Genomic DNA, 20,612 nt, shown 5'->3' with positions numbered 1-20,612 from the left:
GTGTGTGTTAACATCGGACAGTATATGATCTGAGCATGTGTTTGTAAATGAGAGCAATTTTCACTTTACAAGACGGTTTTGCAAGGATGAGTTATGCCCAACCCATAAATTCTAAGAGTAAGTATGTTTGACATAATTTTATGTTGCCGCGGCATTCGCACCGGCAGCAGTGATAAACCCCACTAGCTACATGATCATAACGTTGTGATTTTGTGTGTCTAAATCCGACTCTATTTTACTTATAATATTATATAGAATAAATACAATAAATACTAGTAATTGGTATCATCTACAAATTTTAATCATAATAAACTCAGATATTAATAATAAATATTTGGATTTGATTCTTTGATTCTAACAATTAGTATGTTTTTTTTTCCGGTGTACGCAACAATTACTATGTATCATAATGTGTAAATAATATTCTTGAATTGACAAAGGATTTGAGACTTGAAAAGTTGTGCACTATATTCTTAGAATTTATGTTTTGTTTCCCTATATTATTAGATGAATCTTATTGTTTTGAAGTTAGAGATGATAGTTAATACTTGATTGTTCACTTTGTTTTATTTGCAGGATGACCTGGAACCTTTTGGAGATGTTGGCTCCTTAGATGATAATGTGGAATCATTTCTCTCACAAGATGATGGTGATGGAAAGGACTTATTCGGGACCTTGAAACGGAATCCTTCCGAGCAGGCTACAGATGCTTCAAAAGGTAATTTTGATGTGCTTGTGTGTATGTCAAAGTATCGGTGTCTCATACGTATCCAACATTGATATGTGTTTGTTAAGTACTATTACGTATTACAAAAGTGTCCGTCAATTAAATTTAAAATCTTTTAAAATATTGTGGCCGAAACATTTGGGATACGTCATATATGTGCACGGGATACGGCAGGCTCATTTGGATATGATCGAGATGTTTTTTTTATTGTGGCCAATACGTTTGGGATACGTCATATATGTGCACGAGATGTATATTGTGTTTATAAATATCACGGTTGCCGAGTGTTTTATTCACTATAGCACATTTAGAAAATTTCTTATTTCTATTTTTCACATGGTATCGGAGCCCATGATCTTGGAGACTCAACTTCCACAAATAATTTATGAGAAAATCTGACTAGGCATTTTCTGTTGTCAATAACCTCAAATCTTGACTGAGCACTACATACTGTTAAGTTCGTCAAGTTAACCGCTATCTATACTTTTTCGGCAGCCGTCCGTACAGTCCTGTACACTTTCTGGAAGCCGTTCTTATAGTTTCTTGCAGTCGCCAATACAACTCTGGTCGTCTATACAGTACCAGACGCTGTCCCTATATTTTCTGGGTTGATTTCTTCATCGAATCTTATTTTCTTTGGTATCTTATATATAAATATTCGATGGTTGCTTTTGTTTCCTTCATACTCAATAGTATGAAAAGATCATCTGGTAATTGTAGTATGGTGAATTCCGGTAAGCTTCCACTCTCATTCCCCTTGTCCCAGAAATAAAAGAATTGCTGCCACAGATGATACTCTTGTAACTTAGCTAGAGAAAGAAATGACCTTTACTATTTTAAAAAATCAGGTTAGTGTACAAAAGTCCACTTGTCCCACTCATTTATGTCAGAGTCAGTACTCTCTAAAAAGGAAAAAGTCTTTCTTTTTTATTGTTGATTAGGTCATCCTTCTTTTGGAGTCATTAAAGTTTTATTTCTGTCTTTATTCAATAAGGTAGATTTTGAAAGTCTTCCTTATGTTGTGTTGTGATGTGTGCGAGTATGTAAACATAAGTGTCTACCTTTTCCATTAAACAACAAAAGAAGCGTTTCCCCCTTTAATTTTTTTCATTCATATGTTTAGGGTCCCTCTACCAATCCAAATGTAATTGGTGGTAAACATAAGCGCCTATCTTATAAACTGTATGCCCTTATCTGTCCTTAATAATAATGTCTCATTCAATGTTTTTTTCCCATTGCCCCCGTCACTCGATTCCTCCCCGTGTGTTCGGGTCTATAGGTTTTGTTCACAATCTCATGATCTCCTGAATTTAATAAACCATCAGCTCGATCACTAAGTGTGTCTTTCTTGATTATCATCAACCCCCAAAAAGATTATCATTGTTATTCTCCTACACTACTGCGATACCACATAAATCGGATGATGTTACCTTTTTTGAGCACATATTTTGGGCCCAACCACGTGACTTTGGAACCCTTCAAGAAATTACTCCTACACCTCTTCCGGAAGTTATTAATGTCTCGTCTACCATTGTTCTTTTTGAATCTAGGGAGTTTGATCCACTAGATACCCCTACGTTTGAACCCTCCACTTCACGACCACTACAAACATATCAGCGTTGTCACCTAACATTTGCCGTACCTGTCCCTGAGGTCGTTGCAGATTCTCCTCTAGCTCTGTCTCCATCACTGTTTTCGATCCTGTAGCTTGCGTCCGAACTTCCGATTTGCTCTTTGAAAAGATATACGTCAAACATGAAATCCCTCTCACATTATACTGATTTATATTATCATCGTCTTTCCCTTTTGCATTATACATGCTCGTCTTCTTTGTTTTCTATTTCTTTGTCTTCTTTGTCACCTCGAGTGGAGGCAAACAATGGTTCACGAGATGTGTGCTCTTCAAAGTAGTGGTGCTTAGGAACTGGTTCCTCTACCCCCTGAGAAATCTTTGGTAGGTTGTTGTTGGCTTTATATCGTGAAGCTTGATAGTCAAATGATACACTCATACTTTTGAGTTTGATTATAGCGATACTTTCTCACATGTAGCTAAGATGACATCAATTACACTTCTTCTCGCCATTGCAACCATTCAACATTGGCCTGCTCATCAACTTGACATCAAAAATGCATTTTTATATGGTGATCTTGAGAAGATGTATATATGGAACATTCACTTGGGTTTGTTGCTTAGCGGGAGTCATGGACCATGGTTTGTCGGCTACACAAATTTCTTTTGTTGTCTTAAGCAATCTCCGAGAACTTAGTTTGAGAGATTCAACACCGTAGTACAACAATTTTGTATGGTTCGTAGTGAAGTCATCCATTCTACTTTTCTATAGTCATTGTGTCCATGGATGCATTTGTCTTATTGTGTACGTAAATGTTATCATCATAAATGGTAGTGATCAGTAGAGAATACTCTGTTAGACTTTTCATATGACTTAGCAATTATGTTTTTAAATAGCAATTATTATACTTTTAAGAGTGGTTAGTGGAGAGTTATGATACTATTATGAGTGATTAGTGCAGAGTTATTTCTGGGTTTTCTGTTTAGAATACATAAGGGAAGATAAGGAAGAGTTTATTATCTGTGAATTAGTAAGTGGTTATTGGGAGAGGCCCAACTCTCGAACATTTGGGAAGGGAGAGATCCAAGACTCTCGAATTCTTGGAAGGAATCAAACTGGTCCCTGTTGTAACACCCTAAACCACACACATAATTTATCGCGTAAATTAAATATAAAATAAAACCATGTAGGGTGTCACACATTCATAACACACATGATCTGTTCCGTAACACGAGTTTCAACAGTAAATTTCAATACACACATTTGTAATAAGGATGTTTACACGACACCCACTTATCTGAATCATACCTGGGATGTTTACACGACATCCATCTCATCTGATCGATATTATATATTCACATAATAAGACGTTCATAGCTTGTCACTGCATGCTCACTTCCATTTTAGAGTATCATCGCAGCGGAATTATCATCACAATTATGGAAGATAAAGCAAGTAATAACATCTAGTCTCAACTTCAATTGTAATAACAAAATAAGAGAGTTGTAATCAATCAACTCAACATCTTAAGAATTCTTAACAACAAAATTGGTCTTATGACTTCAACATAATCAGACATAAGAAATAAAATAAGCGTTTAATCCAACCCGATGTTGCATGATCAGAGCATGGTACCACTAGTAAAAGCGACAAAATAAAGAAGTAATCCAACAACTACCTTCCACTTACTTCAGCAATACTACTCTTGAGTATCTGCACGATGCCCATGTAAAGGCAACATTCAAACAGAAGAGGTGAGAATTCATTTCAATAATAACGATATAGAATGAAGAATAAAGTACAAAATTTACACAATCATGCACAACAATATATCACATTCTTACATCTAAGTCATAATCAACATCATACACAACCACATCTCACTTATCATTAACATCATATGCAACAACATCTCATCCAACAACACATCAACAACAACCAATACAAATGCAACACTTATGCAATGTATTCAACGCCGACTCGACATGCATGTGGTACCAAATATGAACACTCAGGTTCATCTCACTCCATGATCCCCACCATAGGATCGATTCCCTCTTGGAACCGGAGAACACCAAAATCGCTACCATCACCATAGGTAACGCTTCACTAATCCCCCATAATAGGAATTAGCTACTCGCACCCGATCCATTACAATGGGATCGAGGCTCACCAAAACTCGTTACCATCAATATAGGTAACGCTTCACTAATTCACCATAATAATAATTAGCTACTCGCACCTGATCCCTCACCATAGAATCGAGGCTCACCAAAATTGGACCAAGGCCCGTACACCAAGATGCATGACTCTCAAATAACATGCATTAACACAACAAGGTTCACCTAAAGGATCCCCACATACATCTCATCATTTATGCATCACATCATTCATCAATCAACAACCAATTCATGTTGCCACGTGAATAATATCAACAAACATCAGCAACTCATCAACATCTTAACATCATCGACATAACAACATAATCATCACACCACGATATTACAACAATGCAACCATTCATTAACCAAATGTATAAACCAATACATTTATTAACATATCAGGCATATGAATATTATTAAAACATATCAACAATCACTACCATGTTATAGGTCTGAGTGTTAGCTTTCTAACGCTTCAAACGACATCAAAATCGGACTTACGGAATAAAAGTTATGACCAAAATTGTCGGGATATGTCAACAATTCATTAATCGAACGTATGAACAAAAACTTCACCAATACAGTAGGCATAGGAATAATACTTAAATAATTCACTTATCACCATCACGTTATATCTCTGAGAGTCATCTTTCTAATGCTTCAAACCCCAACCCAAAATGATTCACTCGTTGAAAGTTATGATTAAAACCGTGCACGAAGGTATTACTAAGAAGTTGTTCTCTAAAATTTTCATCTTCTTCAACCCCAAAAACGTCCATGAAATAATCACCAAAATTATTTTATCCCTGAAACAAAGTTATAGCCCTCTGTTTCATATATCCAACGCTTTAAACGACACTCGATTTGGACTTACGGATATGGCCATAACGATATCGACCGAAAAACACAAAAGGCTCTTGCGCTGAGCGCGGTCGTGAAGGATAGAACGCAGAATTTTCTACGTTTTTCATCGTTGGAGGTCTTTCGGACCTCCGATTTCGATTCCGTAAAAAGCCAAACACTCATAAAATTATAACCTATGCAATACTTTAATTATCTAAATTTAATCTACAGTTTTAACACAATTAAATCATTTAATCACAGTTTTAAGATTATGCCTAAAACCTTCGAAATTGTAACAATGGTGAATATATGCAATCATAAAAACAGAAAAATACACACACATAAGGGACACAAAATTCATCATATAACAACCATCATATCATTCAAAATTATGAATCAAAACACTCAACCCTAAGGAGGTTAAAGGTTCCTCCATTCTACCCTTCTACCATACCCATTACTATTGGAACAAGTTCCCACCCTTACCTGAATTCCTTATAAAAAATTTAAATTGAAACATTCACTCTCTTTTCTTGATCATCCTGCCTCTTGCCTCTTTGCTCTTTTTTCTCAAATATCACGTACTGTGGAAATCTCCTTAACCTAGGTTCATATTAACTTTTTACTTTTAGGGTAAATTTTTTCAAATCACCAATTTGACCCAAACTTAATTATCTCATATTCCTTCCTCCCACTAACTTTCTCAATTTCTCACATTTGGCCCAATTATTCTATCTTCACTAATTAAGATAATAAAAATAAATAAAATATTATTTTTAATTATCAAAACAATTCTAAATTATTCTACTTACTTCTATCATCTCTTTATACCCCTAACTCAAGGATACAACCCCACCAACACCCAACCATAAAATAAATCATCAAAATCCATAATTCAAACAATTAAAATATAATAAAATATCTAATAAAAAAACGGGGTGTTACACCTGTCATTCTGTTTTTGTTATTTCTGTTTTGTACCAATAAATATCAGAAATTGTCCCAATTTTATTTTGTAAGAGAGTCAGTTTCTATCAACTAGTATTAGAGCAGTTTTGATCCAAGACGATTCTACTGCTGTCCTGGAAATTTTGGCATGAACATGGCTGCAAATTTGATTTCAAGATTTGATGGAAGGGCCTATTGGTCGCTGATCTAGGCTGAGCAACATTTTGGATTAAGAAGAATGAGTGAAGAGATGAAGCTTGTGTGGGCTAGTGCATTTAATTTGAGAAGAGATGCTCTTGATTGGTGGATTTCTTGGATGGAGAGTCATCCAAATACTTGTTGGTGGAATTTTGTAAAGGCCATTCTCAAGAAATTTCACCAGAAGTTTGGAATTGTCTGCTGGATTCAGAAAATGATGAACAGGAAAACAGAGTCAGAGATGAAAATCATGATAAGAATCCAGAACCAATAGCATCTCAAATAGCATCTCAATCTGAAGAAACAATTTGTGATGAAGTTGAAGATACAAATATAAAAAAATACAAGGAAAAAGAAGAATGTGCAGTAGTACCAGATTAGATTGTGAAAGCGACATAGTGAAGAATACAATTCATCTACATGTGCCATTGAAGTAAATGTTCAAAGAAGTGATGAAGATTGGACAAGGAAAGAGGAGTACAAGGTACCGATGTTACTGTCCTGTCCAAGTTCAACTATCCCCCGACGTCATCTTTACCGTCACACTTAAGAAATTCTGAAGCAATGAAAATGAGAGAAATAAGATTCAGTGATGAACTAAATAGACAACCACCACCGCCACAATGGTTGGGCCAACAACTGCTGCTGCCGAAACCTCCAAACGTCAGGTATGACATAGTGATTGCTGCTGTTCTTAAAATAAAGTCTAGGAAAGAGAAAGTTACACTACCGGCATTGCCGTCATCCCAACAATCGATCATGAGAAAAAGTTACACTACCGGCATTGGCGTCATCCCAACAATCGATCATGAGAAAACTGACAGCATTGAGCAAATTTGATCCCGGAGGAAATTATCCGATTTCTTGTATAACTCAATCTTTTTACTTCAAGTTATGGGATCCGGGAGGATATATTTTTCTACTCAGTATTTTTTTCACCTTGAGGACAAGGTGAATCTTTAGGGACAGAATATTGTTAGACTTAACATATGACTTGCAATTATGTTTTTAAATAGTAATTATTATATTTTTAAGAGTGGATAGTGGAAAGTTATTATACTATTAAGAGTGGTTAGTGCAGAGTTATTTCTTGGTTTTATGTTTAGAATATATAAGGGAAGATAGGGAGGAGTTTATCATCTGGGAATTAGTAAGTGGTTATTGGAAGAGACCCAACTCTCAAATATTTGGGAAGGGAGAGATCCAAGACTCTCGAATTCTTGGAAGGAACCAAACTGGTCCCTGTCATTCTGTTTGTGTGAACCAATTTCTATCAAACTCTAGTTAAAACAACATCTTTTGAATCAATTTTAGACATAAGACCTAGATAAACAACGTTTTTTTTTTGGTATTGAGGTAGTCCAGTCTAAAGATGGTTTGGTAATTTCTCAGTGGAAATATGCTATGGACCTTTTGGAAGAAACATGTTTGTTGAACACTAAACCAACTGATATTCCCTTGGACCCAAGTGTCAAATTTCTACCCAATAAAGGGGAGCCTCTATCTAACTCAGGAAGGTATAGGAGTCTGGTTGGAAAGTTGAATTATCTTACCGTCACTCGTTCGGACATTTCTTTTGTGGTAAGCCAATTCTTAAATTCCCTTGCCAAGAATGCATGGATACTGTTATCCGGATTCTGAGATACATCAAAGGTGCTCCAAAAAAAGGTCGCATACATGAAGATATATGACATACTCAGATAGTTGGATACTTTGATGTTGACTGGGTAGACTCGATCATTGGTAGAGGATCCACTTCTCGGTATTGTGTATTTGTTGGAGGAAACCTGATATCTCGAAAAAGTAAGAAACACAATGTAGTTGCAAGATCAAGTGCCGAGGCATAATATAGGGCTATGTCATTGGTAACATGTGAACTCATTTGGTTGAAGTAGTTTCTCATGGAACTTCAATTTTAAGAAGAATGACCAATAAAACTTATTTGTGATAATCAAGCTGTATTGTATATTACTTCGAGTCCAATCTATGAGAGGACTAAACATATCAAAATAAACTGTCACTTTGTTAGAGAGAAGATCGAACCAGGGCTATTGTCACAAGTTTTGTCAACTTTAGTGATCAATTGACAAACATGCTCACAAAGTTCCTACAAGGTCCCATAGCATATGCTGTAAATATACGGTAGTATATTTCTTATGTAGTTAATACAGTTAATTGTGAAGTTCTCTAAATAATATAACTTCCATAGTGCTATTTAGACATACGGTTTTATCTAAATATCTCTTTCTCTTATATTTCTTACTATCCTTTTTATCATGCGTGATGCTCCTTCGTTTGTTTTGACAATCATTTTTAAATAATGTGAATGTTTATTTATGTTATAAACCGCACACTTATATGTTTAATATTAAATTAAAATTTTTATTGAAGTATCTTGGCCTTATCAAATCTTGAATTTTAAAATTGTCCCGTATTTCCGTATGGTATTGTATTTCCATATCATATTGAGTATCCAGGTTTCATGTGTATAAGTTTTTGTTATTTATATTGACTGTATAGGTTCCTTTCAGGCTTTTCCTTCAATGAAGTTGGTTCTGTACGCAAAAGCAATGGAAAAGTTGTTTGTTGTCATTTCTCCTCAGATGGGAAATTATTAGCCAGTGCTGGACATGACAAGAAGGTAAAATGAATTTAATTCTTCAATTTACTGCTTTAAAGGAGATATCAGAATTACCGTTATAACACAATTTTAGAACAAAAAAGAAATATTTGCCAATGAATTCTAATTTAAAGATCTAAAATTGGTTTCCTTTATTGTTTTTTATATATTAAAATCTTGACAAGATTAATTCTTTTTACATGTTTGTAATAATGCACTTGAATCAGCTGCTATCACTGATACCCTATCGAAGTGATACCTTATCGATCTGATTATTGTCTGCTCCTATTAAAGGATGCATCCTTTTATTGTTGTTTGCTTACCATTATGTTTTGCCTTAATACAAGGCATTTGTGTTTAATGTGATTTGGTTGTACTGCTGGGTATATGATTCCACCTTAACAAGCATGGGTAGAATTCAACTTGAGTTTTTAATGTATGGAAAAATAACCAGCATTAATCAGTTAAGACAGTAGAACATGCTTAAGTTGTGAACTAATGATCTGGTCCCATATGCTAAGTTTCTAGAGGTAATTCCCGCAAAAGCTTAAGCTAATACGTGATGGTTTATGGATAATTTATGTATAATTCCCCCTCACACTCTCACACAATGCATTTTACCTCATGCCTCAGTTGTGATATTAAGAATCAACTTTCTAGAATGCATATGTTGGTGTGTCAAGGTTGATGGATAGTTGTTTTGTACTATAACACTGAGCATTAGTTAGAGGACTATTATTGTTGAGTTTCAGAAATTTATCTTCTCGTCAAAAAAATCATGTCAAGTGTTTTTTTTTTTTTTAAATTTCTGCTCAAGTCTCTGTCTAATGAGAATTTTATGCCATAAATAAGATGCTATATTGTCAATAAAAATAGAAAATATATTTTTTCGAAAACATTTTGTGGTCTTATGCTGCTATTGATTCTTTTGTTCTCCTAGTTTAAATCCATAATGATAAGTACTTTGAAGGGAAAAAAAGAGAAATAATGTATTCATTTGATTATATGAAGTTGTTATACTATGGGCTTGAGTAATAATTTATGCAGATAAAGAACCTTTCCTTTTTATTAGTGTTGAAATACGAGAGAATGAGCGACATTTGAATAACTGGACATTACAAAATCGGTTTGTAAGGTGAAGATTGTACCACTTATAAATATATTTTCAGGCTATATATTGTATGAAGTGAGATTTTTAACATATGCCCTCATGCCCAACACTAATGGACTTGATGCGTGGATATAAATGACGGGTGACCCAGAAACCTGATTACAAGTGGCCTAACAGACCTTGAACCATGTTTTAATACCATCTTAGAATTTGGGTTGCTCCTAACTCAACCTTACCCCTTCATGCCCACTATTGTGTTTGGTACGTGAATATTAATTGTAGGTGATCCAATAATGGAAACTTGATAAAAGGTTGTCCACCGGATCTTGAATGAGACTTTGATGTCGTCTTAGAATTTTGATTGGGCATAATTCAACCTTATAAAATGGACTTGTTAGAGGATTTAAATGAGAGGTTGGAGATGAGGCTTAGTAACGACTTTTGCCTAAGTAAAAGTAAGACGGAGTATATGGAATATAAGTTTAGTAAAAGAGAAGCGTTTCTAACTAACCTAGAGGTGAAAGTTGGAGACCATATCATACCACAAGTCATACGCTTTAAATATCTTGGTCCATAATAAAAAACTATGGAGAAATAGAAGGAGATCTAAACTATCTAATCCAAGTTGGGTGATTGAAATTGAGGAGGGTCTTAGGGGTTTTATGTGACACAAAAGTACTGCTCAACTGAAGAAATTTTTTAATCGGAGAACGGTAAGATCTGCTATCTTGTACGAGACAAAATATTGGGCAGTTAAGCATCAACACGTAAATATAATAAGTGTAGCAAAGATGCAAATGTTGAGTTGAATGTGTGGTAAGACTATACCAGATAAAATTAGTAATGACAATATTAGAGAGATTGTTGGAGTTGCACCTATAGTGGCAAAAATGGTGGAAAATAGGCTTAGGTTATTTGGGGATGTAGAGAAAAGATCTATAGATTCTGTTGTAAAGAGAGTAGATCCGTTGAGGAGGAGTCAAATAACTAGATGGAGAGGAGTCAAATAACTACACGGAGAGGAAAACATAAAAAACTATAAGAGAAACTACTAAGATCTCAAAATTAAATTCAATAGAAACATAGTCTTTGATAGAACATTATGGCTTGATTTGATTTATGTAGCCGACCCCATTTAGTGAGATAAAACTTGGTTGTTGTTGTTGTGTAGGTATGGAAAGAAAGACCATCCATTTTGTCATCTCTCTGTCTTTCTGTAGGAATATGAACTTGTTATTGTTATTTAATACTAGAAGAGTATTATTCTTTTATATTTTATTCTTCAGCAATAGATGGTATAAATAAGGAGATTATAATTTCATATAGAAAGTGAATATTTAGAAGAGTATTATTATAATAAAAAAGACTAAATATAAAAAATAAATAAATAGAGAAATTATACGGTTACTTCAACACCCCCATCAAGTTAGTGCATAGAACTACATGTATATTTTATTCTACAGCAATAGCGGGAATAAATAGGGAGGTTACATCTTCATATAGAAAAGGAATATTCTAAAAGAAGAAAATTCTAGGAGTATTATTATAATCAAAAGGACTAAATATAGAAAATGAGTAAATAAGGAAATTATACGGTTGCTCCAAGAAATTATATAGTAGGCATGCTTTAATTCAGTATTCATTGTGTGTTAGCATGTTTTTCTTGTTTATCTAAAGATAAGAATAGCATCAAATGTTTACTTCTGGTATCAGTATGGTATGGGGATAAAAATTGGAGTGAAGGATTTATGGGTCAGTTTTCAATACTATTTTAAACTTGTAAACATATACACAAATTTCACTTTCATTTTTGCCCTTCATAAGGAACTGACCCTTATTGTGTTAAAGAAACAGTTGCTTATCTTTTCCCTTGTCATTAGGTTGTTTTATGGAACATGGAGACACTGCAAACACAGAGCACACCAGAGGAACACACTGTTATTATTACTGATGTTCGCTTCAGACCAAATTCAACTCAGCTGGCAACATCTTCGTTTGATACAACTGTGCGACTTTGGGATGCTGCAGATGTAATTTTTTATTTTAAATGATTCTCTTTTGTGTTATATTTGATCATTCCTTGTCTTTCCTGAGTATTTGGGATTATGATATGCTTTCTTTCTAATTGAATGCAACTTTCTCTTCCCCATGGGGATTATTATTTTATTTACTGATAGATTTTTTTTCGAATGACGTGTCAGTATGTTTGGGTTATTTTGTGGGTGGGGAAAAATCTTCAACCTCCTTGTCACTCCACTTCGCTCCTTAACTCTTCGTCCCCAACCACCAAACCAACCTTATATTTCTTTTACTGTTGGGAATGAAAGTCATTATATCTAGGTGCTGTCTAGGTTTAGTGTAAAGTGTGAAAACTGAATGTTATGTATTTCGGTATAAATAATGTACCAGCACTAATCTTTTTATATAGACTATTCTAACTTAACGGGCTTGACTAATGTTAAAAACTTAGAATGATATAATATTTTATAATTGATCGATTTATTTTTACTAGAAATGCGGGTAACAAGTACAAACGTTTGTGCCTGCATGGGTATGGGCTCGGATACGAGGATATTTTCAAACCGTGGGTATGGGGACGGGTACTATAGTAGATTGCCTTATCCATTTCCATTGCCATCCCTACGTGTTCACCATTGTGACATCCTTATATCACTATTTAGAAATTTTGCATATTTCTAGCATGTCTAAACACATAGTTAATTGTAATATGTCAGCTTCTGTAATAGAAACTGTTGTTCTTGGAAGCTGATGTCTTAGAATTTGGAACCCTTCTTTAGCCATTCATTACGTTTATAGTCAGTTGTGTATCATTCCGTTTCACAGATTTAAAATTTCAGACACTTGGCAGTGTATGGTTTGTCTGTTGTTGTACTTTTGACAGTCCATGTTTTAAATTACATTTTATACCTCAGTGGATAAAACTACTATCAAAGGGCTATGCATTTATCTATAAGAAATATCCCGTGTTTTCTTTTTTAATATTTATCATTTGGTGTTTGTTTAGTATAATCATGAAACCTGGTGTTCAAAGCTTATACCTCCTATGCCATAGACACTGGTATTTATTTAAAATGTTGGTTTGCTTAAAGCTGGGACTAACCATTGGCTATTACTTTGGCAGCCAAGCTTTTCCTTGCAGGCATATAGTGGTCATTCTTCTCATGTTGCATCCCTTGATTTCCACCCTAAGAAAAATGACCTTTTCTGTTCCTGTGATGATAACAGTGAGATTCGCTTCTGGAATATTAATCAATATTCTTGTACTCGTGTTTTTAAGGTCATGTGCGAAATTTATTTGATTTTACTCATAAATGTGATGGATTTGGCATATTCTCTCTTCTGAAACTGGTTAAATTTATCAAGCAGGGAGGATCTACACAGGTGAGGTTTCAGCCAAGGAGTGGACACCTTCTGGCTGCAGCATCCGGCAATGTTGTTTCTCTCTTTGATGTTGAGACCGACAGGAAAATGCACTCATTACAGGTGTAAACAAGGACACCGAATTTCAATAAATCTAAGCATAAAATACAATTCCATTCTTGCTTTTTATTATATTATCCTTTAATATTTATTCATATTTTGAATTTACGTATTTTTAGGGACACTCTGCGGATGTACATTGTATATGCTGGGATACAAATGGAGATTATTTGGCATCTGTGAGTCAAGAATCTGTTAAAGTCTGGTCACTTGCCTCTGGGGATTGCATTCATGAACTTAATTCCAGTGGAAACATGTTTCATTCTTGTGTTTTTCACCCAAGCTACTCCAACCTCTTGGTTATTGGAGGATACCAGGTATGTTTGTACATATCAAGTTATGTATTTACTACTATATTTTTCAGGTTTATTCCTGAACTAGTCTTTACTTAACTGTTTATACACGACACTTTTCTGTAGATGACAGTTATTCATGATGTCTGTGAGTGCATGTCTCTGTTACATGAGTTAGTTTAATTCAGTTACATATGTATACACGCAGCAATTGTTCATGTGTAGTTAATGCAGAATATTTATATTCTAGAGCAAGCTAGGGCTCTCTATCTCTCTCTTGCTTCTAAATTATTCACACTTGTATTCTCTGTGATATCCAATAGGATATTAAGAGATTAATTTTACCCCCTTCCGATTAATAGGTCGCTTAAACACCCGTCCCCCACCGATGACTATTTAGTTCTCGTCATCAATATCAAATACAGTAAAGCCGTAAATAAATAGATAGCTTGCATTTGGATGTTTTTGTTTTAATTTTTTTTAAAAAAATATATATATTTAATTTTTCACCTGAAACATAGTTTTTGTTAAATATATTGGCTAACAGGGTGGTAACATGTTTTTGCAGCATATTACACAATTTCTGAAAAACTTGTTTTCATTTGTTTCTTTAATGGTTTGCAGTCATTGGAGCTCTGGTTAATGGCCGAAAATAAATGCATGACCATACCAGCTCACGAGGGTGTAATATCAGCTCTAGCACAATCACCGGTCACAGGGATGGTTGCTTCTGCCAGTCATGACAAGTCTGTAAAGTTATGGAAATAAAAAGGATTATTCTGTGGTTCCAAAAGTGCCGTATAATGTGTTATACCAGTTACATTCTGATGGGCAGTACCCGTCCGATTAAAGAACAGCTTTGAAGAAGTAACATAGATATGCATTGGGGATAAGAATCCTCCATGTATCCCTGCCCCAACCTCCCTTCTTTCTGCTCCTCCATTATCTACTGTGATGAGGTGCTTTGTGTATTTTCTCTGTTCACAGTTAAATTAACTCATTTATATCTCTGTTTGTTTTTTTCAAAAGCAAATTAAATTAAAATTCTTTTGCAAGTTCTTCGTTTTTTCTGATTAGAAGATAGTGTCAATCAATTTGTAATCAATATATAAATTATTTGAACAAGTCCTTTGTGTAATCTTAAATGCTTATATGTTAGGGTTAGAAACCTTTGTTTGGTGAGTAATTTACGCTCATTTTATATTCCTTATTGAATTTTTTTCTTAATAGAAATTGTTCTCAATCTTCTATGACTGCTCTTTCTTGTAGTTGGCGAAGTTGTCTCTGATATTTGTATTCGAATTTAGAGTTTTGATTATTCATTGTTATACATTATGTAAATGGTAAGTATATCCACTTCAAGATTTAGGGAATTTTTCTCATCTCTATACCTTCTCACAAACTCAATGTGAAAACCCAAAAATGTCCATAGAGTCTTAGAGATTTGTCTCTGATCGCATTCATTTTCTATAAAATTGAACACAAACAAGTGGGCAAACCTTATTATACTTAATTTTAGTCCTTAATTTTAATTTGGAGTTGTATTTCCGAAAATGTATTTGGTATAATTCGGAGATACATATCTGAAAATGGCTATGATACTTCAAACTAGAAGTAGAGACTATGAGTCCGATCTATAAATAAAAACAACTTTGACATTAAATCAAAATACTTAACATTACATAGATAGTTAATATAAATTTAACATAACATATGTTAACATAAATTTAACTAACATATCGTTATAAACGGGTAGTTCAGAATGTTGCAATCTTCCTATCCACTTCAATCAGACTATTTGATGCGTAAGAGTAAGATCTACTCCACATGACCTTTAAATCTTCATACGTCTTCAGTTTAAAGTTGGTGAACCGTATCTTCTCTTCGATGTCAAATGAGAGTGAATGATACCCGAGCTTGACAACTCTTCGATTTTTTGGATATCGCAAGAGAGTATTCAGTTTGGATATCAGATTAGTGATAGGTGTGTCAACGGAGACCCTAAACTGAAATGATGGTTTCGCGGAATTGAAATACACAAACGTAAGGTGTGGATATGCATTCATTCTCTGATTGTGGTGTGTTTTGTAGAAAATATGGGATGAAGTTTTGGGTCACTTTGGACCTTAGAAATCCTATCTTGTCAATCATAGAGCTTTTTGGAGATACATATTTAGATAAATTCTATTTTTTATGAAAAAAAGTGTTTACGGATATGCACATCCGTAAATTGTCATGTTGTATATTTTTAAAAAAAATAGTATGGAATGTATTAGAATATGCATATCCGGAATCACCCTAAACAAAAATCACACCAGAAATCGTGTAAACAAAAACATGAAATGTAATATATAAAATTTGTAAACTAAACAGTTGACATTAACACAATCACTGTCGAATATATATTACTTATGTATTAAATCGTATCAAGATTACATCGTTGGCGATAATACATTCAAAAAATATATTGATTACAATATAAAATGTATCAAAAGATGCATCATCGCATAAGTCTACTACTAGTTCCTCCTTCGATTTTTTCTTATTTGATTCTCTTTCAAACTTGTTTAATTTGGTGAATTTTTCCATCCTTTTGAGAAATTCATCCGATCAATTCCGCCTCTTTTGTGAAATGTGTCGTCCACTCCAATGATTTACTTAGTATATGACACCCCTGTTTCAAATAAACCTCAACAAAATATAGAGATTTTGAAAGCCATCCAATACACATGATACATCTGGATGGATCTTGAGGCGGACCACTCTAAAGTGGAAAAATGTCTCAGAAAAACCATATCTTGTCAGATCAATGCACTATATTATATGCACTTTTTTAAAAATGACGCATTTCAGAGAAACATATCCATTTTGACTCCGGTACGGGATCATTAACACAAGGAATAAGAGCTGAAGGTGCAACAAACACAAGAAATGAGGGTTTGCATTGAGTTTCTAGATTTAATTTTTTTTACAACCCAAGAACACAAACAACAACGATAAGATAAAGAAAAAGAACACAAGTATTTTTATCCTAGTTCGCTGTTAATGAAGCTACATCCAGTCCACCCACCTGAATGATTTCGCCTTCTCAATAAGGACTTAATTCAATAATAAAACTGATTATACAACTCAAAGACCAAAGAATTTTTGCAAATTCTGACTATAGCCTAGTCTCTCAAGGGAAAACAACTCAAAGACTAACCGTCAATTACTTCTTGAGAATTCTGACTAAACTTAGTTTCTCAAGGAAGTACAACACAAAGACTAACCGTCAATGGCTTCTTGAGAATTATGACTAAACTTAGTCTATCAAGGAAATTAGCAAATGTTAATCAACTTGGTTGTGTTTATAAGGATGCTTCTAAGCAAGCAGAATACACACAATAAAATTCAGGTTTTACACTTTGAGAATATTTGATATGAAGCTTAAAGTGTTTCTTCGATTTTCCATATTTTCTCTTGATTTTGCTTTTTTTCATTGAGATTCTTTAAGCGTAGAGTTTCTTTTTCTCTTCACAACATCAAAAATTTCACAATTCTTCTGTCTTCTTTATATAGATGAAGAATATATCTGTTGGAGCGTAGAATTGGAAACTTATTCAAATCCACCACATTTGGGAGAAATTTTTACTCAACTAATCCACTTTTTAAAAAAAAAATCCTAAAATAACCTACTTTTCAGATTAATTTCCAAACAACCCAACTTTGAAGAGGTGATGCCAGATGAATTGGCGTTTGCTCTCTAAGTTAAAGAGGTGGCGCCAATTGGATTGGCTTATGCATATCGTGTTGCCAATCCAATTGGCGCCCATGTGTAAAAAAGGATGTTGGTTATGTGATAAACACTAATCCTAGAAGCATCTCTTCATTTCGTTTGAATGATGATCTGGTTCTGATAGGCCTTAACAGGTTTTATCTTTTCACCCGAAATCAGATCTTCAGAATGAAACTATCTTTGCTTTTAACTTCCTCAAAGGTACTGATATGTCAGCGAATTCTGGTTATGACTATTTGCTTTCTTTTTTAGTACTTCTAAAAGCTATATCCTTAGGGTCATAATAGCTAATCTTCAGATCAAAAGTCCTTATACTAATTATTTTACCCACTCTAATCTCACTCAGAGCCTACAGAGCCATCAGGCTTAGGTTTCAAATCTTTGAACATATGCCTTCTTCCCTCTAAGTGTTGAGAGCATCTACATTCCATGCACCATGGTTGGTGTTTCAGCTTTGCAACTAAGGATGTCTACAACATAAATAATTTTATCTTTTGATACCCATATCTTTTTGGGTCTTTTGTGGTTAGTTTTCCCAGAGGTTTTATGAACCCAGGGTTTATGAGCATAATATATATTAGGTGTGTGACCATAGGTTGAATATGAACACACAACGTTTGGCTTTTTCACATTATCTTAGGGTTTAGGCTTGAACCTGGAGTTCTTTGGTTTATCATAACCAATACCTCTTTTACCATTTCTACTAACCCCATAGATCATTGAATCCATGTTGCTTCTCTTTATGTTCTTTCTAGGAAATTTTGAAAAGATGCTTCATATCTCTTGGAAGCACATTTAGATTTCATAGGAGCTTCTGAAAGAATATTCTTTTCAATATTTTCACTCTTTCTTTTTAGGAAGGAGTTTTCATTTTCAAAACTACCGACTCTTTCTTTTAAAATAGAATTTTCTTTCAGCAGTTCACTATGGGCTTCAGAATTGATTACATGAATCTTTTTCAGATTCTTGCATCGCTGCCGAAGCTTTTGACTCTCTTTAAGAATATCATCTAAGGATAATTCTAATTTAGAACGAGTAAGATGAGAATATACCTCGTCATAATTTGAATCTGATTCATAATATGCTTCTGATTCTGATCCAAAGTTGATGGCCTTGAGTGCCATATAAGTTGGTCTTCTTCAGAGTCATCTTCAGACTCATCTTTAGAGTCACCTTCAGAGTCATCTTTAGAGGACTCAGAGTCATCCCATGTTGCCTTCAAAAATTTCTTTTGTCTTTGCTTCCAGAGTTGGTTGACTCTTTTATAGAGTAAAGACAACTTGTTCTCTTCTTCAGACTTTTCTTCTTCAGTTTGAGGAAATTTAGACTTCAGAGGCACAAACTTGACTTTCCTATGAGGCTCATCCTCTTCTAGCTCTATCTCGTGACTTCTTAAGGAGCTTACAAGATCTTGTAGAGTTGCACTGTTCAGATTTTTTGACACCATGAATGATGTAACCGTTGACCTTCATTTCTTAGGCAGACTTATGATTAGTTTCTTTACATGATCTAGAGTAGTATAACCATTGTTTAAAAATTTCAAACCAACAATGAGAGTTTGGAATCTTGAGAACATCTCCTCAATCATTTCATCCCCTTCCATCTTGAAGATTTCATACTTCTAGATTAAAGTCAGAGCCTTAGTTTCCTTTACTTGCTCATTTCCTTCACGAGTCATTCTTAATGAATCAAATATAGACTCAACAAGTCTTTATTTGTAATCTTCCCAGACTCTGACTAGGAAATATCATACAACAATATAGTTCTTTATTTATGATGATTCTCGTGATCCTTTTTGTTGTTGTTCATTCATATGGTTTCTTTCAAGCCTTATACCATTTGTGTCCACAGGATATGTGTAGCCATCAATAACCATATCCCATAAATCTGCATCATGGCAAAGAAAGAAAGTTTCTATTATGTATTTCTAGTAATCAAATTTATCTCCATCAAAGATTGAAGGTTTGGCAAAATAATAATCTTTATCATTGTTTATATGTGCCATTTTGGATTTCAAGAAAATGGATCATTTTCTGACATGGTTAAGTGTTTGACACAATGAGTAAATAATAGAACTAGAGCTCTAATGATAATTGAAGCTGCAATAAACACAAGAAAAAGCGGGGGGGGGGGGGGGGATTGAATTGGGTTTCTAGATTTAAAACTTTTTGCAACCCAAGAACACAAACAACAAGGATAAGATAAAGAAAAAAAACATAAGTATTTTTATCCTAGTTCACTGTTAACGAAGCTACGTCCAGTCCACCCGCCTGAGTAATTTCTTCTTCTTAATAAGGACTTAATACAATTATCAGACTGATTATACAACTCAAAAACCAACTGTCTAAGACTTCTTTAGAATTCTAACTATACCCTAGTCTCAAGGAAAAACAAATCAAAGACTAACCATCAATGACTTCTTGAGAATTTTGTCTAAACTTAGTCTCTCAAGTAAATACAACTCAAAGATTATCTGTCAGTGACTTTGTTGTACCCCAAAATTTACCCTCTTCTTTTTAAACCTTATTGGCTTAAGTTTCATCGTCATATTCATTCATGCATATCATTGGTTCTATGGTTATGGGATCGAGGCATCTCTCTTGTGACTTTCTTCAAGCTTTAGAAGGAATAAAGGTGATAATCAATGAAAAAGAGGTTGAGTTATCCTCAACTTCATGATCATTCAAGCTACAAGGGTGATCTTATGACTCATGGCATCTCAAATGGTCCATTACTTCATCAGCTGAATGAGAATTGCAAGAAAATGGAAATGTACCACACTCTCCTATCTCTTGATCCATGAGCTAGCAGTGTTAATTATCTCAGTATGTGGCATACTCATGGACCAATTTTGGATCATATT

At 34.3% G+C, this 20,612-nt stretch overlaps 1 protein-coding gene across 6 annotated transcripts in view; it reads left to right on the top strand.

Moving 5' to 3' along the window:
• LOC127098600 (transcriptional corepressor LEUNIG_HOMOLOG) overlaps positions 1 to 15,160 on the top strand; it is a 29,314-nt gene extending 14,154 nt beyond the window's left edge. For all 6 annotated transcript variants that reach the window (XM_051037230.1, XM_051037226.1, XM_051037231.1 and 3 more), the window contains exons 11-17: positions 577 to 718; positions 8,981 to 9,090; positions 12,061 to 12,210; positions 13,323 to 13,478; positions 13,568 to 13,684; positions 13,801 to 13,998; positions 14,599 to 15,160. In XM_051037230.1, the coding sequence (XP_050893187.1) occupies positions 577 to 718; positions 8,981 to 9,090; positions 12,061 to 12,210; positions 13,323 to 13,478; positions 13,568 to 13,684; positions 13,801 to 13,998; positions 14,599 to 14,742 (1,017 nt within the window). In that variant the 3' untranslated portion in view covers positions 14,743 to 15,160. The remainder of the gene's footprint in view (positions 1 to 576; positions 719 to 8,980; positions 9,091 to 12,060; positions 12,211 to 13,322; positions 13,479 to 13,567; positions 13,685 to 13,800; positions 13,999 to 14,598) is intronic.
• Positions 15,161 to 20,612: the final 5,452 nt, after the last annotated feature.

Source organism: Lathyrus oleraceus, chromosome 6 (genome assembly GCF_024323335.1).
Source record: "Lathyrus oleraceus cultivar Zhongwan6 chromosome 6, CAAS_Psat_ZW6_1.0, whole genome shotgun sequence".
Taxonomy (NCBI): Eukaryota; Viridiplantae; Streptophyta; class Magnoliopsida; order Fabales; family Fabaceae; genus Lathyrus; species Lathyrus oleraceus.
This window is presented reverse-complemented; position numbering and strand designations above follow the sequence as displayed.